This window comes from Oncorhynchus kisutch, linkage group LG1 (assembly GCF_002021735.2).
Source record: "Oncorhynchus kisutch isolate 150728-3 linkage group LG1, Okis_V2, whole genome shotgun sequence".
NCBI classification, from domain to species: Eukaryota; Metazoa; Chordata; class Actinopteri; order Salmoniformes; family Salmonidae; genus Oncorhynchus; species Oncorhynchus kisutch.
Window position 1 is genome coordinate 30,765,661 of NC_034174.2, and position 15,762 is coordinate 30,781,422.

Below are 15,762 nucleotides of genomic sequence, written 5' to 3' on the forward strand. Positions count from 1 at the left end.
CTGTTTCTGTCTCTCTTTTCTGTCTCTCTGTTTCTGTCTCTCTGTCTGTCTGTTTTTCTGTCTCTCTGTCTCTGTCTCTCTGTCTCTCTGTTTCTGTCTCTCTGTCTCTCTGTCTCTCTGTTTCTTTCTGTTCTCTGTCTGTCTCTCTGTCTCTCTGTCTCTCTGTTTCTGTCTCTTCTGTCTCTCTGTTTCTGTCTCTCTGTCTCTCTGTTTCTGTCTCTCTGTTCTCTGTCTCTCTGTCTCTCTGTTTCTGTTCTCTGTCTCTCTGTTTCTGTCTCTCTGTTTCTGTCTCTCTGTTTCTGTCTCTCTGTTTCTGTCTCTCTGTCTCTCTGTTTCTGTCTCTCTGTTCTCTGTCTCTCTGTCTGTCTCTCTGTTTCTGTCTCTCTGTCTCTCTGTTTCTGTCTCTCTGTTTCTGTCTCTCTGTCTCTCTGTTTCTGTCTCTCTGTTTCTGTCTCTCTGTTTCTGTCTCTCTGTTTCTGTCTCTCTGTCTGTCTCTCTGTCTCTCTGTTTCTGTCTCTCTGTTTCTGTCTCTCTGTCTCTCTGTTTCTGTCTCTCTGTTCTGTCTCTCTGTTTCTGTTTCTGTCTCTCTGTTTCTGTCTCTCTGTCTGTCTGTTTCTGTCTCTCTGTCTCTGTTCTCTCTGTCTCTCTTTCTGTCTCTCTGTCTCTCTGTCTCTCTGTTTCTGTCTCTCTGTTTCTGTCTCCCTGTTTCTGTCTCTCTGTCTCTCTGTCTCTCTGTTTCTGTCTCTCTGTTTCTGTTCTCTGTCTCTCTGTTTCTGTCTCTCTGTTCTCTGTTTCTGTCTCTCTGTCTCTCTGTCTCTCTGTCTCTCTGTTTCTGTCTCTCTGTTTCTGTCTCTCTGTTTCTGTCTCTCTGTCTCTCTGTTTCTGTCTCTCTGTCTCTCTGTTTCTGTCTCTCTGTTTCTGTCTCTCTGTTTCTGTCTCTCTGTTTCTGTCTCTCTGTCTCTCTGTTTCTGTCTCTCTGTCTCTCTGTCTCTCTGTTTCTGTCTCTGTTTCTGTCTCTCTGTTTCTGTCTCTCTGTTTCTGTCTGTTTCTGTCTCTCTGTCTCTCTCTCTCTCTCTGTTTTGTCTCTCTGTCTCTCTGTTTCTGTCTCTCTGTTTCTGTCTCCTGTTTCTGTCTCTCTGTCTCTCTGCTCTCTGTCTCTCTGCTTTCTGTCTCTCTGTTTCTGTCTCTCTGTTTCTGTCTCTCTGTCTCTCTGTTTCTGTCTCTCTGTTCTGTCTCTCTGTCTCTCTTTCTGTCTCTCTGTTTCTGTCTCTCTGTTTCTGTCTCTCTGTTTCTGTCTCTCTGTTTCTGTCTCTCTGTTTCTGTCTCTCTGTTCTGTCTCTCTGTTCTGTCTCTCTGTCTCTCTGTCTCTCTGTTTCTGTCTCTCTGTTTCTGTCTCTCTGTTTTGTCTCTCTGTCTCTCTGTTTCTGTCTCTCTGTCTGTCTGTTTCTGTCTCTCTGTCTCTGTCTCTCTGTCTCTCTGTTTCTGTCTCTCTGTCTCTCTGTCTCTCTGTTTCTGTCTCTCTGTTTCTGTCTCTCTGTTTCTGTCTCTCTGTCTCTCTGTCTCTCTGTCTCTCTGTTTCTGTCTCTCTGTTTCTGTCTCTCTGTCTCTCTGTTTCTGTCTCTCTGTCTCTCTGTTTCTGTCTCTCTGTCTCTCTGTCTCTCTGTCTCTCTGTCTCTCTGTTTCTGTCTCTCTGTTTCTGTCTCTCTGTTCTGTCTCTCTGTCTCTCTGTTTCTCTGTCTCTCTGTCTCTCTGTTTCTGTCTCTCTGTTTCTGTCTCTCTGTCTCTCTGTCTCTCTGTTTCTGTCTCTCTGTTTCTGTCTCTCTGTCTCTCTGTTCTCTGTCTCTCTGTTTCTGTCTCTCTGTTTCTGTCTCTCTGTTTCTGTCTCTCTGTCTCTCTGTTTCTGTCTCTCTGTTTCTGTCTCTCTGTCTCCTGTTTTCTGTCTCTCTGTCTCTCTGTCTCTCTGTTTCTGTCTCTCTGTTTCTGTCTCTCTGTTCTCTGTTTCTGTCTTTCTGTCTCTCTGTCTCTCTGTTTTCTGTCTCTCTGTTTCTGTCTCTCTGTTTCTGTCTCTCTGTTTCTGTCTCTCTGTTTCTGTCTTCTGTTCTGTCTCTCTGTTTCTGTCTCTCTGTTTCTGTCTCTCTGTCTCTCTCTGTCTCTCGTCTCTCTGTCTCTCTGTCTCTCTGTTTCTGTCTCTCTGTTTCTGTCTCTCTGTTTCTGTCTCTCTGTCTCTCTGTCTCTCTGTTTCTGTCTCTCTGTTTCTGTCTCTCTGTTTCTGTCTCTCTGTCTCTCTGTTTCTGTCTCTCTGTCTCTCTGTTTCTGTCTCTCTGTTTCTGTCTCTCTGTTTCTGTCTCTCTATTCTGTCTCTCTCTGTCTCTCTGTTTCTGTCTCTCTGTCTCTGTCTCTCTGTTCTCTCTGTTTCTGTCTCTCTGTCTCTCTGTCTCTCTGTTCTGTCTCTCTGTTTCTGTCTCTCTGTCTCTCTGTCTCTCTGTTTCTGTCTCTGTTTCTGTCTCTCTGTTCTGTCTCTCTGTCTCTCTGTTTCTGTCTCTCTGTCTCTGTCTCTCTTCTCTTCTCTCTTTTTGTCTCTCTGTCTTCTGTTCTCTCTTTCTGTCTCTCTTTGTTTCTTTCTTGTTTTCTCTCTGTTCTGTCTCTCTGTTTCTGTCTCTCTGTTTCTGTCTCTCTGTTTCTGTCTCTCTGTCTCTCTGCTTTCTTCTGTCTCTCTGCTTCTCTGTCTCTCTGTTTCTGTCTCTCTGTTTCTGTCTCTCTGTCTCTCTGTTTCTGTCTCTCTGTTTCTGTCTCTCTGTCTCTCTGTTTCTGTCTCTCTGTTTCTGTCTCTCTGTTTCTGTCTCTCTGTTTCTGTCTCTCTGTTTCTGTCTCTCTGTCTCTCTCTGTTCTGTCTCTCTGTTTCTGTCTCTCTGTTCTCTCTCTGTTTCTGTCTCTCTGTTTCTGTCTCTCTGTCTCTCTATTTCTGTCTCTCTGTCTGTCTGTTTCTGTCTCTCTGTCTCTGTCTCTCTGTCTCTCTATTTCTGTATATCTGTCTCTCTGTCTCTCTGTTTCTGTCTCTCTGTTTCTGTCTCCCTGTTTCTGTCTCTCTGTCTCTCTGTCTCTCTGTTTCTGTCTCTCTGTTTCTGTCTCTCTGTCTCTCTGTTTCTGTCTCTCTGTCTCCCTGTTTCTGTCTCTCTGTCTCTCTGTCTCTCTGTCTCTCTGTTTCTGTCTCTCTGTTTCTGTCTCTCTGTTTCTGTCTCTCTGTCTCTCTGTTCTGTCTCTCTGTCTCTCTGTTTCTGTCTCTCTGTTTCTGTCTCCCTGTTTCTGTCTCTCTTTTTCTGTCTCTCTGTCTCTCTGTTTCTGTCTCTCTGTCTCTCTGTCTCTCTGTTTCTGTCTCTGTTTCTGTCTCTCTGTTTCTGTCTCTCTGTCTGTCTGTTTCTGTCTCTCTGTCTCTGTCTCTCTGTCTCTCTGTTTCTGTCTCTCTGTCTCTCTGTTTCTGTCTCTCTGTTTCTGTCTCCCTGTTTCTGTCTCTCTGTCTCTCTGCTTCTCTGTCTCTCTGCTTCTCTGTCTCTCTGTTTCTGTCTCTCTGTTTCTGTCTCTCTGTCTCTCTGTTTCTGTCTCTCTGTTTCTGTCTCTCTGTCTCTCTGTTTCTGTCTCTCTGTTTCTGTCTCTCTGTTTCTGTCTCTCTGTTTCTGTCTCTCTGTTTCTGTCTCTCTGTTTCTGTCTCTCTGTTTCTGTCTCTCTGTTTCTGTCTCTCTGTCTCTCTGTCTCTCTGTTTCTGTCTCTCTGTTTCTGTCTCTCTGTTTCTGTCTCTCTGTCTCTCTTCTGTCTCTCTGTCTGTCTGTTTCTGTCTCTCTGTCTCTGTCTCTCTGTCTCTCTATTTCTGTCTCTCTGTCTCTCTGTCTCTCTGTTTCTGTCTCTCTGTTTCTGTCTCCCTGTTTCTGTCTCTCTGTCTCTCTGTCTCTCTGTCTCTCTGTTTCTGTCTCTCTGTTTCTGTCTCTCTGTCTCTCTGTTTCTGTCTCTCTGTCTCTCTGTTTCTGTCTCTCTGTCTCTCTGTCTCTCTGTCTCTCTGTTTCTGTCTCTCTGTTTCTGTCTCTCTGTTTCTGTCTCTCTGTCTCTCTGTTTCTGTCTCTCTGTCTCTCTGTTTCTGTCTCTCTGTTTCTGTCTCTCTGTTTCTCTGTCTCTCTGTTTCTGTCTCTCTGTTTCTGTCTCTCTGTCTCTCTGTCTCTGTCTCTCTGTTCTCTGTCTCTCTGTTTCTGTCTCTCTGTTTCTGTCTCTCTGTCTCTCTGTTTCTGTCTCTCTGTTTCTGTCTCTCTGTCTCTCTGTTTCTGTCTCTCTGTTTCTGTCTCTCTGTTTCTGTCTCTCTGTTTCTGTCTCTCTGTTTCTGTCTCTCTGTTTCTGTCTCTCTGTTTCTGTCTCTCTGTTTCTGTCTCTCTGTCTCTCTGTCTCTCTGTTTCTGTCTCTCTGTTTCTGTCTCTCTGTTTCTGTCTCTCTGTTTCTGTCTCTCTGTCTCTCTGTTTCTGTCTCTCTGTCTGTCTGTTTCTGTCTCTCTGTCTCTGTCTCTCTGTCTCTCTTTTCTGTCTCTCTGTCTCTCTGTCTCTCTGTTTCTGTCTCTCTGTTTCTGTCTCTCTGTTTCTGTCTCTCTGTCTCTCTGTCTCTCTGTCTCTCTGTTTCTGTCTCTCTGTTTCTGTCTCTCTGTCTCTCTGTTTCTGTCTCTCTGTCTCCCTGTTTCTGTCTCTCTGTCTCTCTGTCTCTCTGTCTCTCTGTTTCTGTCTCTCTGTTTCTGTCTCTCTGTTTCTGTCTCTCTGTCTCTCTGTTTCTGTCTCTCTGTCTCTCTGTTTCTGTCTCTCTGTTTCTGTCTCTCTGTTTCTGTCTCTCTGTTTCTGTCTCTCTGTCTCTCTGTTTCTGTCTCTCTGTCTCTCTGTCTCTCTGTTTCTGTCTCTGTTTCTGTCTCTCTGTTTCTGTCTCTCTGTCTGTCTGTTTCTGTCTCTCTGTCTCTGTCTCTCTGTCTCTCTATTTCTGTATCTCTGTCTCTCTGTTTCTGTCTCTCTGTTTCTGTCTCTCTGTTTCTGTCTCCCTGTTTCTGTCTCTCTGTCTCTCTGCTTCTCTGTCTCTCTGCTTCTCTGTCTCTCTGTTTCTGTCTCTCTGTTTCTGTCTCTCTGTCTCTCTGTTTCTGTCTCTCTGTTTCTGTCTCTCTGTCTCTCTGTTTCTGTCTCTCTGTTTCTGTCTCTCTGTCTCTCTGTTTCTGTCTCTCTGTCTCTCTGTCTCTCTTTCTGTCTCTCTGTTTCTGTCTCTCTGTTTCTGTCTCTCTGTCTCTCTGTCTCTCTGTTTCTGTCTCTCTGTTTCTGTCTCTCTGTTTCTGTCTCTCTGTCTCTCTGTTTCTGTCTCTCTGTCTCTCTGTTTCTGTCTCTCTGTTTCTGTCTCTCTGTTTCTGTCTCTCTATTTCTGTCTCTCTGTCTGTCTGTTTCTGTCTCTCTGTTCTGTCTCTCTGTCTCTCTGTTTCTGTATCTCTGTCTCTCTGTCTCTCTGTTTCTGTCTCTCTGTTTCTGTCTCCCTGTTTCTGTCTCTCTGTCTCTCTGTCTCTCTGTCTCTCTGTTTCTGTCTCTCTGTTTCTGTCTCTCTGTCTCTCTGTTTCTGTCTCTCTGTCTCTCTGTTTCTGTCTCTCTGTCTCTCTGTCTCTCTGTCTCTCTGTTTCTGTCTCTCTGTTTCTGTCTCTCTGTTTCTGTCTCTCTGTCTCTCTGTTTCTGTCTCTCTGTCTCTCTGTTTCTGTCTCTCTGTTTCTGTCTCTCTGTTTCTCTGTCTCTCTGTTTCTGTCTCCCTGTTTCTGTCTCTCTGTCTCTCTGCTTCTCTGTCTCTCTGTTCTCTGTCTCTCTGTTTCTGTCTCTCTGTTTCTGTCTCTCTGTCTCTCTGTTTCTGTCTCTCTGTTTCTGTCTCTCTGTCTCTCTGTTTCTGTCTCTCTGTTTCTGTCTCTCTGTTTCTGTCTCTCTGTTTCTGTCTCTCTGTTTCTGTCTCTCTGTTTCTGTCTCTCTGTTTCTGTCTCTCTGTTTCTGTCTCTCTGTCTCTCTGTCTCTCTGTTTCTGTCTCTCTGTTTCTGTCTCTCTGTTTCTGTCTCTCTGTTTCTGTCTCTCTGTCTCTCTATTTCTGTCTCTCTGTCTGTCTGTTTCTGTCTCTCTGTCTCTGTCTCTCTGTCTCTCTATTTCTGTATATCTGTCTCTCTGTCTCTCTGTTTCTGTCTCTCTGTTTCTGTCTCCCTGTTTCTGTCTCTCTGTCTCTCTGTCTCTCTGTCTCTCTGTTTCTGTCTCTCTGTTTCTGTCTCTCTGTCTCTCTGTTTCTGTCTCTCTGTCTCCTGTTTCTGTCTCTCTGTCTCTCTGTCTCTCTGTCTCTCTGTTTCTGTCTCTCTGTTTCTGTCTCTCTGTTTCTGTCTCTCTGTCTCTCTGTTTCTGTCTCTCTGTCTCTCTGTTTCTGTCTCTCTGTTTCTGTCTCTCTGTTTCTGTCTCTCTGTTTCTGTCTCTCTGTCTCTCTGTTTCTGTCTCTCTGTCTCTCTGTCTCTCTGTTTCTGTCTCTGTTTCTGTCTCTCTGTTTCTGTCTCTCTGTCTGTCTGTTTCTGTCTCTCTGTCTCTGTCTCTCTGTCTCTCTGTTTCTGTCTCTCTGTCTCTCTGTTTCTGTCTCTCTGTTTCTGTCTCTCTGTTTCTGTCTCCCTGTTTCTGTCTCTCTGTCTCTCTGCTTCTCTGTCTCTCTGCTTCTCTGTCTCTCTGTTTCTGTCTCTCTGTTTCTGTCTCTCTGTCTCTCTGTTTCTGTCTCTCTGTTTCTGTCTCTCTGTCTCTCTGTTTCTGTCTCTCTGTTTCTGTCTCTCTGTCTCTCTGTTTCTGTCTCTCTGTCTCTCTGTCTCTCTGTTTCTGTCTCTCTGTTTCTGTCTCTCTGTTTCTGTCTCTCTGTCTCTCTGTCTCTCTGTTTCTGTCTCTCTGTTTCTGTCTCTCTGTTTCTGTCTCTCTGTCTCTCTGTTTCTGTCTCTCTGTCTCTCTGTTTCTGTCTCTCTGTTTCTGTCTCTCTGTTTCTGTCTCTCTGTTTCTGTCTCTCTGTCTGTCTGTTTCTGTCTCTCTGTCTCTGTCTCTCTGTCTCTCTATTTCTGTATCTCTGTCTCTCTGTCTCTCTGTTTCTGTCTCTCTGTTTCTGTCTCTCTGTTTCTGTCTCTCTGTCTCTCTGTCTCTCTGTCTCTCTGTTTCTGTCTCTCTGTTTCTGTCTCTCTGTCTCTCTGTTTCTGTCTCTCTGTCTCTCTGTCTCTCTGTTTCTGTCTCTCTGTTTCTGTCTCTCTGTCTCTCTGTTTCTGTCTCTCTGTCTCTCTGTTTCTGTCTCTCTGTTTGTCTCTCTGTTTCTGTCTCTCTGTTTCTGTCTCTCTGTCTCTCTGTTTCTGTCTCTCTGTCTCTCTGTCTCTCTGTTTCTGTCTCTGTTTCTGTCTCTCTGTTTCTGTCTCTCTGTCTGTCTGTTTCTGTCTCTCTGTCTCTGTCTCTCTGTCTCTCTATTTCTGTATCTCTGTCTCTCTGTTTCTGTCTCTCTGTTTCTGTCTCTCTGTCTCTCTGCTTCTCTGTCTCTCTGTTTCTGTCTCTCTGTTTCTGTCTCTCTGTTTCTGTCTCTCTGTTTCTGTCTCTCTGTCTCTGTCTCTCTGTTTCTGTCTCTCTGTTTCTGTCTCTCTGTCTCTCTGTTTCTGTCTCCTGTTTCTGTCTCTCTGTTTCTGTCTCTCTGTTTCTGTCTCTCTGTCTGTCTGTTTCTGTCTCTCTGTCTCTGTCTCTCTGTCTCTCTGTTTCTGTATATCTGTCTCTCTGTCTCTCTGTTTCTGTCTCTCTGTTTCTGTCTCCTGTTTCTGTCTCTCTGTTTCTGTCTCTCTGTCTCTCTGTTTCTGTCTCTCTGTTTCTGTCTCTCTGTTTCTGTCTCTCTGTCTCTCTGTTTCTGTCTCTCTGTCTCTCTGTCTCTCTGTCTCTCTGTTTCTGTCTCTCTGTTTCTGTCTCTCTGTTTCTGTCTCTCTGTCTCTCTGTCTCTCTGTTTCTGTCTCTCTGTTTCTGTCTCTCTGTCTGTCTGTTTCTGTCTCTCTGTCTCTGTCTCTCTGTCTCTCTGTTTCTGTCTCTCTGTCTCTCTGTCTCTCTGTTTCTGTCTCTCTGTTTCTGTCTCCCTGTTTCTGTCTCTCTGTTTCTGTCTCTCTGTCTCTCTGTCTCTCTGTTTCTGTCTCTCTGTTTCTGTCTCTCTGTTTCTGTCTCTCTGTCTCTGTTTCTGTCTCTCTGTCTCTCTGTCTCTCTGTCTCTCTGTTTCTGTCTCTCTGTTTCTGTCTCTCTGTTTCTGTCTCTCTGTCTCTCTGTCTCTCTGTTTCTGTCTCTCTGTTTCTGTCTCTCTGTTTCTGTCTCTCTGTCTCTCTGTTTCTGTCTCTCTGTCTCTCTGTTTCTGTCTCTCTGTCTGTCTGTTTCTGTCTCTCTGTCTCTGTCTCTCTGTCTCTCTGTTTCTGTCTCTCTGTCTCTCTGTCTCTCTGTTTCTGTCTCTCTGTTTCTGTCTCTCTGTTTCTGTCTCTCTGTTTCTGTCTCTCTGTCTCTCTGTCTCTCTGTTTCTGTCTCTCTGTTTCTGTCTCTCTGTTTCTGTCTCTCTGTCTCTCTGTTTCTGTCTCTCTGTCTCTCTGTCTCTCTGTCTCTCTGTTTCTGTCTCTCTGTTTCTGTCTCTCTGTTTCTGTCTCTCTGTCTCTCTGTCTCTCTGTTTCTGTCTCTCTGTTTCTGTCTCTCTGTCTGTCTGTTTCTGTCTCTCTGTCTCTGTCTCTCTGTCTCTCTGTTTCTGTCTCTCTGTCTCTCTGTCTCTCTGTTTCTGTCTCTCTGTTTCTGTCTCTCTGTTTCTGTCTCTCTGTTTCTGTCTCTCTGTCTCTCTGTCTCTCTGTTTCTGTCTCTCTGTTTCTGTCTCTCTGTTTCTGTCTCTCTGTCTCTCTGTTTCTGTCTCTCTGTCTCTCTGTCTCTCTGTCTCTCTGTTTCTGTCTCTCTGTTTCTGTCTCTCTGTTTCTGTCTCTCTGTCTCTCTGTCTCTCTGTTTCTGTCTCTCTGTTTCTGTCTCTCTGTTTCTGTCTCTCTGTCTCTCTGTTTCTGTCTCTCTGTCTCTCTGTTTCTGTCTCTCTGTTTCTGTCTCTCTGTTTCTGTCTCTCTGTTTCTGTCTCTCTGTCTGTCTGTTTCTGTCTCTCTGTCTCTGTCTCTCTGTCTCTCTATTTCTGTCTCTCTGTCTCTCTGTCTCTCTGTTTCTGTCTCTCTGTTTCTGTCTCCTGTTTCTGTCTCTCTGTCTCTCTGTCTCTCTGTCTCTCTGTTTCTGTCTCTCTGTTTCTGTCTCTCTGTCTCTCTGTTTCTGTCTCTCTGTCTCTCTGTCTCTCTGTTTCTGTCTCTCTGTTTCTGTCTCTCTGTCTCTCTGTTTCTGTCTCTCTGTCTCTCTGTTTCTGTCTCTCTGTTCTGTCTCTCTGTTTCTGTCTCTCTGTTTCTGTCTCTCTGTCTCTCTGTTTCTGTCTCTCTGTCTCTCTGTCTCTCTGTTTCTGTCTCTGTTTCTGTCTCTCTGTTTCTGTCTCTCTGTCTGTCTGTTTCTGTCTCTCTGTCTCTGTCTCTCTGTCTCTCTGTTTCTGTCTCTCTGTCTCTCTGTTTCTGTCTCTCTGTTTCTGTCTCTCTGTCTCTCTGTTTCTGTCTCTCTGTTTCTGTCTCTCTGTTTCTGTCTCTCTGTCTCTCTGTTTCTGTCTCTCTGTTCTGTCTCTCTGTTTCTGTCTCTCTGTTTCTGTCTCTCTGTCTCTCTGTTTCTGTCTCTCTGTCTCTCTGTCTCTCTGTTTCTGTCTCTGTTTCTGTCTCTCTGTTTCTGTCTCTCTGTCTCTCTGTTTCTGTCTCTCTGTCTCTGTCTCTCTGTCTCTCTGTTTCTGTCTCTCTGTCTCTCTGTTTCTGTCTCTCTGTTTCTGTCTCTCTGTCTCTCTGCTTCTCTGTCTCTCTGTTTCTGTCTCTCTGTTTCTGTCTCTCTGTTTCTGTCTCTCTGTTTCTGTCTCTCTGTCTCTGTCTCTCTGTTTCTGTCTCTCTGTTTCTGTCTCTCTGTCTCTCTGTTTCTGTCTCCCTGTTTCTGTCTCTCTGTTTCTGTCTCTCTGTTTCTGTCTCTCTGTCTGTCTGTTTCTGTCTCTCTGTCTCTGTCTCTCTGTCTCTCTGTTTCTGTCTCTCTGTCTCTCTGTCTCTCTGTTTCTGTCTCTCTGTTTCTGTCTCTCTGTTTCTGTCTCTCTGTTTCTGTCTCTCTGTCTCTCTGTCTCTCTGTTTCTGTCTCTCTGTCTCTCTGTTTCTGTCTCTCTGTCTCTCTGTCTCTCTGTCTCTCTGTTTCTGTCTCTCTGTTTCTGTCTCTCTGTTTCTGTCTCTCTGTCTCTCTGTCTCTCTGTTCTGTCTCTCTGTTTCTGTCTCTCTGTCTGTCTGTTTCTGTCTCTCTGTCTCTGTCTCTCTGTCTCTCTATTTCTGTCTCTCTGTCTCTCTGTCTCTCTGTTTCTGTCTCTCTGTTTCTGTCTCTCTGTTTCTGTCTCTCTGTTTCTGTCTCTCTGTCTCTCTGTCTCTCTGTTTCTGTCTCTCTGTTTCTGTCTCTCTGTTTCTGTCTCTCTGTCTCTCTGTTTCTGTCTCTCTGTCTCTCTGTCTCTCTGTCTCTCTGTTTCTGTCTCCCTGTTTCTGTCTCTCTGTTTCTGTCTCTCTGTCTCTCTGTCTCTCTGTTTCTGTCTCTCTGTTTCTGTCTCTCTGTTTCTGTCTCTCTGTCTCTCTGTTTCTGTCTCTCTGTCTCTCTGTTTCTGTCTCCTGTTTCTGTCTCTCTGTTTCTGTCTCTCTGTTTCTGTCTCTCTGTCTGTCTGTTTCTGTCTCTCTGTCTCTGTCTCTCTGTCTCTCTATTTCTGTATATCTGTCTCTCTGTCTCTCTGTTTCTGTCTCTCTGTTTCTGTCTCTCTGTTTCTGTCTCTCTGTCTCTCTGTCTCTCTGTCTCTCTGTTTCTGTCTCTCTGTTTCTGTCTCTCTGTCTCTCTGTTTCTGTCTCTCTGTCTCTCTGTCTCTCTGTTTCTGTCTCTCTGTTTCTGTCTCTCTGTCTCTCTGTTTCTGTCTCTCTGTCTCTCTGTTTCTGTCTCTCTGTTTGTCTCTCTGTTTCTGTCTCTCTGTTTCTGTCTCTCTGTCTCTCTGTTTCTGTCTCTCTGTCTCTCTGTCTCTCTGTTTCTGTCTCTGTTTCTGTCTCTCTGTTTCTGTCTCTCTGTCTGTCTGTTTCTGTCTCTCTGTCTCTGTCTCTCTGTCTCTCTGTTTCTGTCTCTCTGTCTCTCTGTTTCTGTCTCTCTGTTTCTGTCTCTCTGTCTCTCTGCTTCTCTGTCTCTCTGTTTCTGTCTCTCTGTTTCTGTCTCTCTGTCTCTCTGTTTCTGTCTCTCTGTTTGTCTCCCTGTTTCTGTCTCTCTGTTTCTGTCTCTCTGTCTCTCTGTTTCTGTCTCTCTGTCTCTCTGTCTCTCTGTTTCTGTCTCTGTTTCTGTCTCTCTGTTTCTGTCTCTCTGTCTGTCTGTTTCTGTCTCTCTGTCTCTGTCTCTCTGTCTCTCTGTTTCTGTCTCTCTGTCTCTCTGTTTCTGTCTCTCTGTTTCTGTCTCTCTGTCTCTCTGTTCTCTGTCTCTCTGTTTCTGTCTCTCTGTTTCTGTCTCTCTGTTTCTGTCTCTCTGTTTCTGTCTCTCTGTCTCTGTCTCTCTGTTTCTGTCTCTCTGTTTCTGTCTCTCTGTCTCTCTGTTTCTGTCTCTCTGTTTCTGTCTCTCTGTTTCTGTCTCTCTGTTTCTGTCTCTCTGTCTGTCTGTTTCTGTCTCTCTGTCTCTGTCTCTCTGTCTCTCTATTTCTGTATCTCTGTCTCTCTGTCTCTCTGTTTCTGTCTCTCTGTTTCTGTCTCCCTGTTTCTGTCTCTCTGTTTCTGTCTCTCTGTCTCTCTGTCTCTCTGTTTCTGTCTCTCTGTTTCTGTCTCTCTGTTTCTGTCTCTCTGTCTCTCTGTTTCTGTCTCTCTGTTTCTGTCTCTCTGTTTCTGTCTCTCTGTCTCTCTGTCTCTCTGTTTCTGTCTCTCTGTTTCTGTCTCTCTGTCTGTCTGTTTCTGTCTCTCTGTCTCTGTCTCTCTGTCTCTCTGTTTCTGTCTCTCTGTCTCTCTGTCTCTCTGTTTCTGTCTCTCTGTTTCTGTCTCCCTGTTTCTGTCTCTCTGTTTCTGTCTCTCTGTCTCTCTGTCTCTCTGTTTCTGTCTCTCTGTTTCTGTCTCTCTGTTTCTGTCTCTCTGTCTCTGTCTCTGTTTCTGTCTCTCTGTCTCTCTGTCTCTCTGTTTCTGTCTCTCTGTTTCTGTCTCTCTGTTTCTGTCTCTCTGTCTCTCTGTCTCTCTGTCTCTCTGTCTCTCTGTCTCTCTGTTTCTGTCTCTCTGTTTCTGTCTCTCTGTTTCTGTCTCTCTGTCTCTCTGTTTCTGTCTCTCTGTCTCTCTGTTTCTGTCTCTCTGTTTCTGTCTCTCTGTTTCTGTCTCTCTGTTTCTGTCTCTCTGTCTGTCTGTTTCTGTCTCTCTGTCTCTGTCTCTCTGTCTCTCTGTTTCTGTCTCTCTGTCTCTCTGTCTCTCTGTTTCTGTCTCTCTGTTTCTGTCTCTCTGTTTCTGTCTCTCTGTCTCTCTGTCTCTCTGTCTCTCTGTTTCTGTCTCTCTGTTTCTGTCTCTCTGTTTCTGTCTCTCTGTCTCTCTGTTTCTGTCTCTCTGTCTCTCTGTCTCTCTGTTTCTGTCTCTCTGTTTCTGTCTCTCTGTCTCTCTGTTTCTGTCTCTCTGTCTCTCTGTTTCTGTCTCTCTGTTTGTCTCTCTGTTTCTGTCTCTCTGTTTCTGTCTCTCTGTCTCTCTGTCTCTCTGTTTCTGTCTCTGTTTCTGTCTCTCTGTTTCTGTCTCTCTGTCTGTCTGTTTCTGTCTCTCTGTCTCTGTCTCTCTGTCTCTCTGTTTCTGTCTCTCTGTCTCTCTGTTTCTGTCTCTCTGTTTCTGTCTCTCTGTTTCTGTCTCTCTGTTTCTGTCTCTCTGTTTCTGTCTCTCTGTCTCTCTGTCTCTCTGCTTCTCTGTCTCTCTGTTTCTGTCTCTCTGTTTCTGTCTCTCTGTCTCTCTGTCTCTCTGTTTCTGTCTCTCTGTTTCTGTCTCTCTGTTTCTGTCTCTCTGTCTCTGTCTCTGTTTCTGTCTCTCTGTCTCTCTGTCTCTCTGTTTCTGTCTCTCTGTTTCTGTCTCTCTGTTTCTGTCTCTCTGTCTCTCTGTCTCTCTGTCTCTCTGTCTCTCTGTCTCTCTGTTTCTGTCTCTCTGTTTCTGTCTCTCTGTTTCTGTCTCTCTGTCTCTCTGTTTCTGTCTCTCTGTCTCTCTGTTTCTGTCTCCTGTTTCTGTCTCTCTGTTTCTGTCTCTCTGTTTCTGTCTCTCTGTCTGTCTGTTTCTGTCTCTCTGTCTCTGTCTCTCTGTCTCTCTATTTCTGTCTCTCTGTCTCTCTGTCTCTCTGTTTCTGTCTCTCTGTTTCTGTCTCTCTGTTTCTGTCTCTCTGTCTCTCTGTCTCTCTGTCTCTCTGTTTCTGTCTCTCTGTTTCTGTCTCTCTGTTTCTGTCTCTCTGTCTCTCTGTTTCTGTCTCTCTGTCTCTCTGTCTCTCTGTTTCTGTCTCTCTGTTTCTGTCTCTCTGTCTCTCTGTTTCTGTCTCTCTGTCTCTCTGTTTCTGTCTCTCTGTTTGTCTCTCTGTTTCTGTCTCTCTGTTTCTGTCTCTCTGTCTCTCTGTCTCTCTGTTTCTGTCTCTGTTTCTGTCTCTCTGTTTCTGTCTCTCTGTCTGTCTGTTTCTGTCTCTCTGTCTCTGTCTCTCTGTCTCTCTGTTTCTGTCTCTCTGTCTCTCTGTTTCTGTCTCTCTGTTTCTGTCTCTCTGTTTCTGTCTCTCTGTTTCTGTCTCTCTGTTTCTGTCTCTCTGTCTCTCTGTCTCTCTGCTTCTCTGTCTCTCTGTTTCTGTCTCTCTGTTTCTGTCTCTCTGTCTCTCTGTCTCTCTGTTTCTGTCTCTCTGTTTCTGTCTCTCTGTTTCTGTCTCTCTGTTTCTGTCTCTCTGTCTCTCTGTCTCTCTGTTTCTGTCTCTCTGTTTCTGTCTCTCTGTCTCTCTGTTTCTGTCTCTCTGTCTCTCTGTTTCTGTCTCTCTGTTTCTGTCTCTCTGTCTCTCTGTCTCTCTGTTTCTGTCTCTCTGTTTCTGTCTCTCTGTCTCTCTGTTTCTGTCTCTCTGTCTCTCTGTCTCTCTGTTTCTGTCTCTGTTTCTGTCTCTCTGTTTCTGTCTCTCTGTCTGTCTGTTTCTGTCTCTCTGTCTCTGTCTCTCTGTCTCTCTGTTTCTGTCTCTCTGTCTCTCTGTTTCTGTCTCTCTGTTTCTGTCTCTCTGTTTCTGTCTCTCTGTTTCTGTCTCTCTGTTTCTGTCTCTCTGTCTCTGTCTCTCTGTTTCTGTCTCTCTGTTTCTGTCTCTCTGTCTCTCTGTTTCTGTCTCTCTGTTTCTGTCTCTCTGTTTCTGTCTCTCTGTTTCTGTCTCTCTGTCTCTGTCTCTCTGTCTCTCTGTTTCTGTCTCTCTGTCTCTCTGTCTCTCTGTTTCTGTCTCTCTGTTTCTGTCTCTCTGTTTCTCTGTCTCTCTGTCTCTCTGTTTCTGTCTCTCTGTTTCTGTCTCTCTGTCTCTCTGTCTCTCTGTTTCTGTCTCTCTGTTTCTGTCTCTCTGTCTCTCTGTCTCTCTGTTTCTGTCTCTCTGTTTCTGTCTCTCTGTTTCTGTCTCTCTGTTTCTGTCTCTCTGTCTCTCTGTTTCTGTCTCTCTGTCTCTCTGTCTCTCTGTTTCTGTCTCTCTGTCTCTGTCTCTCTGTTTCTGTCTCTCTGTCTCTCTGTCTCTCTGTTTCTGTCTCTCTGTTTCTGTCTCTCTGTCTCTCTGTTTCTGTCTCTCTGTCTCTCTGTCTCTCTGTTTCTGTCTCTGTTTCTGTCTCTCTGTTTCTGTCTCTCTGTCTCTCTGTTTCTGTCTCTCTGTCTCTGTCTCTCTGTCTCTCTGTTTCTGTCTCTCTGTCTCTCTGTTTCTGTCTCTCTGTTTCTGTCTCTCTGTTTCTGTCTCTCTGTTTCTGTCTCTCTGTCTCTGTCTCTCTGTTTCTGTCTCTCTGTTTCTGTCTCTCTGTCTCTCTGTTTCTGTCTCTCTGTTTCTGTCTCTCTGTTTCTGTCTCTCTGTTTCTGTCTCTCTGTCTCTGTCTCTCTCTCTCTATTTCTGTATATCTGTCTCTCTGTCCCTCTGTTTCTGTCTCTCTGTTTCTGTCTCCCTGTTTCTCTGTCTCTGTCTCTCTGTTTCTGTCTCTCTGTTTCTGTCTCTCTGTCTCTCTGTTTCTGTCTCTCTGTCTCTCTGTCTCTCTGTCTCTCTGTTTCTGTCTCTCTGTTTCTGTCTCTCTGTTTCTGTCTCTCTGTCTCTCTGTCTCTCTGTTTCTGTCTCTCTGTTTCTGTCTCTCTGTCTCTCTGTTTCTGTCTCTCTGTTTCTGTCTCTCTGTCTCTCTGTTTCTGTCTCTCTGTTTCTGTCTCTCTGTTTCTGTCTCTCTGTTTCTGTCTCTCTGTCTCTGTCTCTCTGTCTCTCTGTTTCTGTCTCTCTGTCTCTCTGTCTCTCTGTTTCTGTCTCTCTGTTTCTGTCTCTCTGTTTCTGTCTCTCTGTCTCTCTGTCTCTCTGTCTCTCTGTTTCTGTCTCTCTGTTTCTGTCTCTCTGTTTCTGTCTCTCTGTCTCTCTGTTTCTGTCTCTCTGTCTCTCTGTCTCT

The 15,762-nt window shown here is 45.0% G+C and overlaps 7 protein-coding genes and 1 pseudogene across 7 annotated transcripts; all 8 read right to left on the minus strand.

The window, feature by feature from the left end:
* Nucleotides 1–2,445: 2,445 nt before the first annotated feature.
* Nucleotides 2,446–3,910, minus strand: LOC116376177 (RNA-binding protein 25-like; the record flags this gene model as incomplete). Its single annotated transcript, XM_031835333.1, has 3 exons — nucleotides 2,446–2,884; nucleotides 3,029–3,787; nucleotides 3,861–3,910. Coding segments are annotated over 3 exons (1,248 nt in total), but the record flags the coding sequence as incomplete, so codon positions are not given.
* Nucleotides 3,911–3,998: 88 nt separating this feature from the next.
* On the minus strand, nucleotides 3,999–5,354 carry LOC116376183 (RNA-binding protein 25-like; annotated as a pseudogene).
* Nucleotides 5,355–5,422: 68 nt separating this feature from the next.
* On the minus strand, nucleotides 5,423–6,869 carry LOC116376182 (RNA-binding protein 25-like; the record flags this gene model as incomplete). The annotated part of the gene is made up of 2 exons (XM_031835345.1): nucleotides 5,423–6,084; nucleotides 6,221–6,869. Coding segments are annotated over 2 exons (1,311 nt in total), but the record flags the coding sequence as incomplete, so codon positions are not given.
* Nucleotides 6,870–7,154: 285 nt separating this feature from the next.
* LOC116376178 (RNA-binding protein 25-like) lies at nucleotides 7,155–8,461 on the minus strand (the record flags this gene model as incomplete). The annotated part of the gene is made up of 3 exons (XM_031835338.1): nucleotides 7,155–7,485; nucleotides 7,558–7,869; nucleotides 7,968–8,461. Coding segments are annotated over 3 exons (1,137 nt in total), but the record flags the coding sequence as incomplete, so codon positions are not given.
* An 84-nt stretch (nucleotides 8,462–8,545) lies between these two features.
* On the minus strand, nucleotides 8,546–9,718 carry LOC116376243 (RNA-binding protein 25-like; the record flags this gene model as incomplete). Its single annotated transcript, XM_031835854.1, has 1 exon — nucleotides 8,546–9,718. A coding segment is annotated over one exon (1,173 nt), but the record flags the coding sequence as incomplete, so codon positions are not given.
* Nucleotides 9,719–10,131: 413 nt separating this feature from the next.
* On the minus strand, nucleotides 10,132–11,518 carry LOC116376239 (zinc finger CCCH domain-containing protein 13-like; the record flags this gene model as incomplete). The annotated part of the gene is made up of 2 exons (XM_031835847.1): nucleotides 10,132–10,799; nucleotides 11,017–11,518. Coding segments are annotated over 2 exons (1,170 nt in total), but the record flags the coding sequence as incomplete, so codon positions are not given.
* Nucleotides 11,519–13,131: 1,613 nt separating this feature from the next.
* On the minus strand, nucleotides 13,132–14,379 carry LOC116376245 (RNA-binding protein 25-like; the record flags this gene model as incomplete). The annotated part of the gene is made up of 1 exon (XM_031835858.1): nucleotides 13,132–14,379. A coding segment is annotated over one exon (1,248 nt), but the record flags the coding sequence as incomplete, so codon positions are not given.
* Nucleotides 14,380–14,418: 39 nt separating this feature from the next.
* LOC116376242 (RNA-binding protein 25-like) lies at nucleotides 14,419–15,603 on the minus strand (the record flags this gene model as incomplete). Its single annotated transcript, XM_031835852.1, has 1 exon — nucleotides 14,419–15,603. A coding segment is annotated over one exon (1,185 nt), but the record flags the coding sequence as incomplete, so codon positions are not given.
* Between the last annotated feature and the right edge of the window lie 159 nt (nucleotides 15,604–15,762).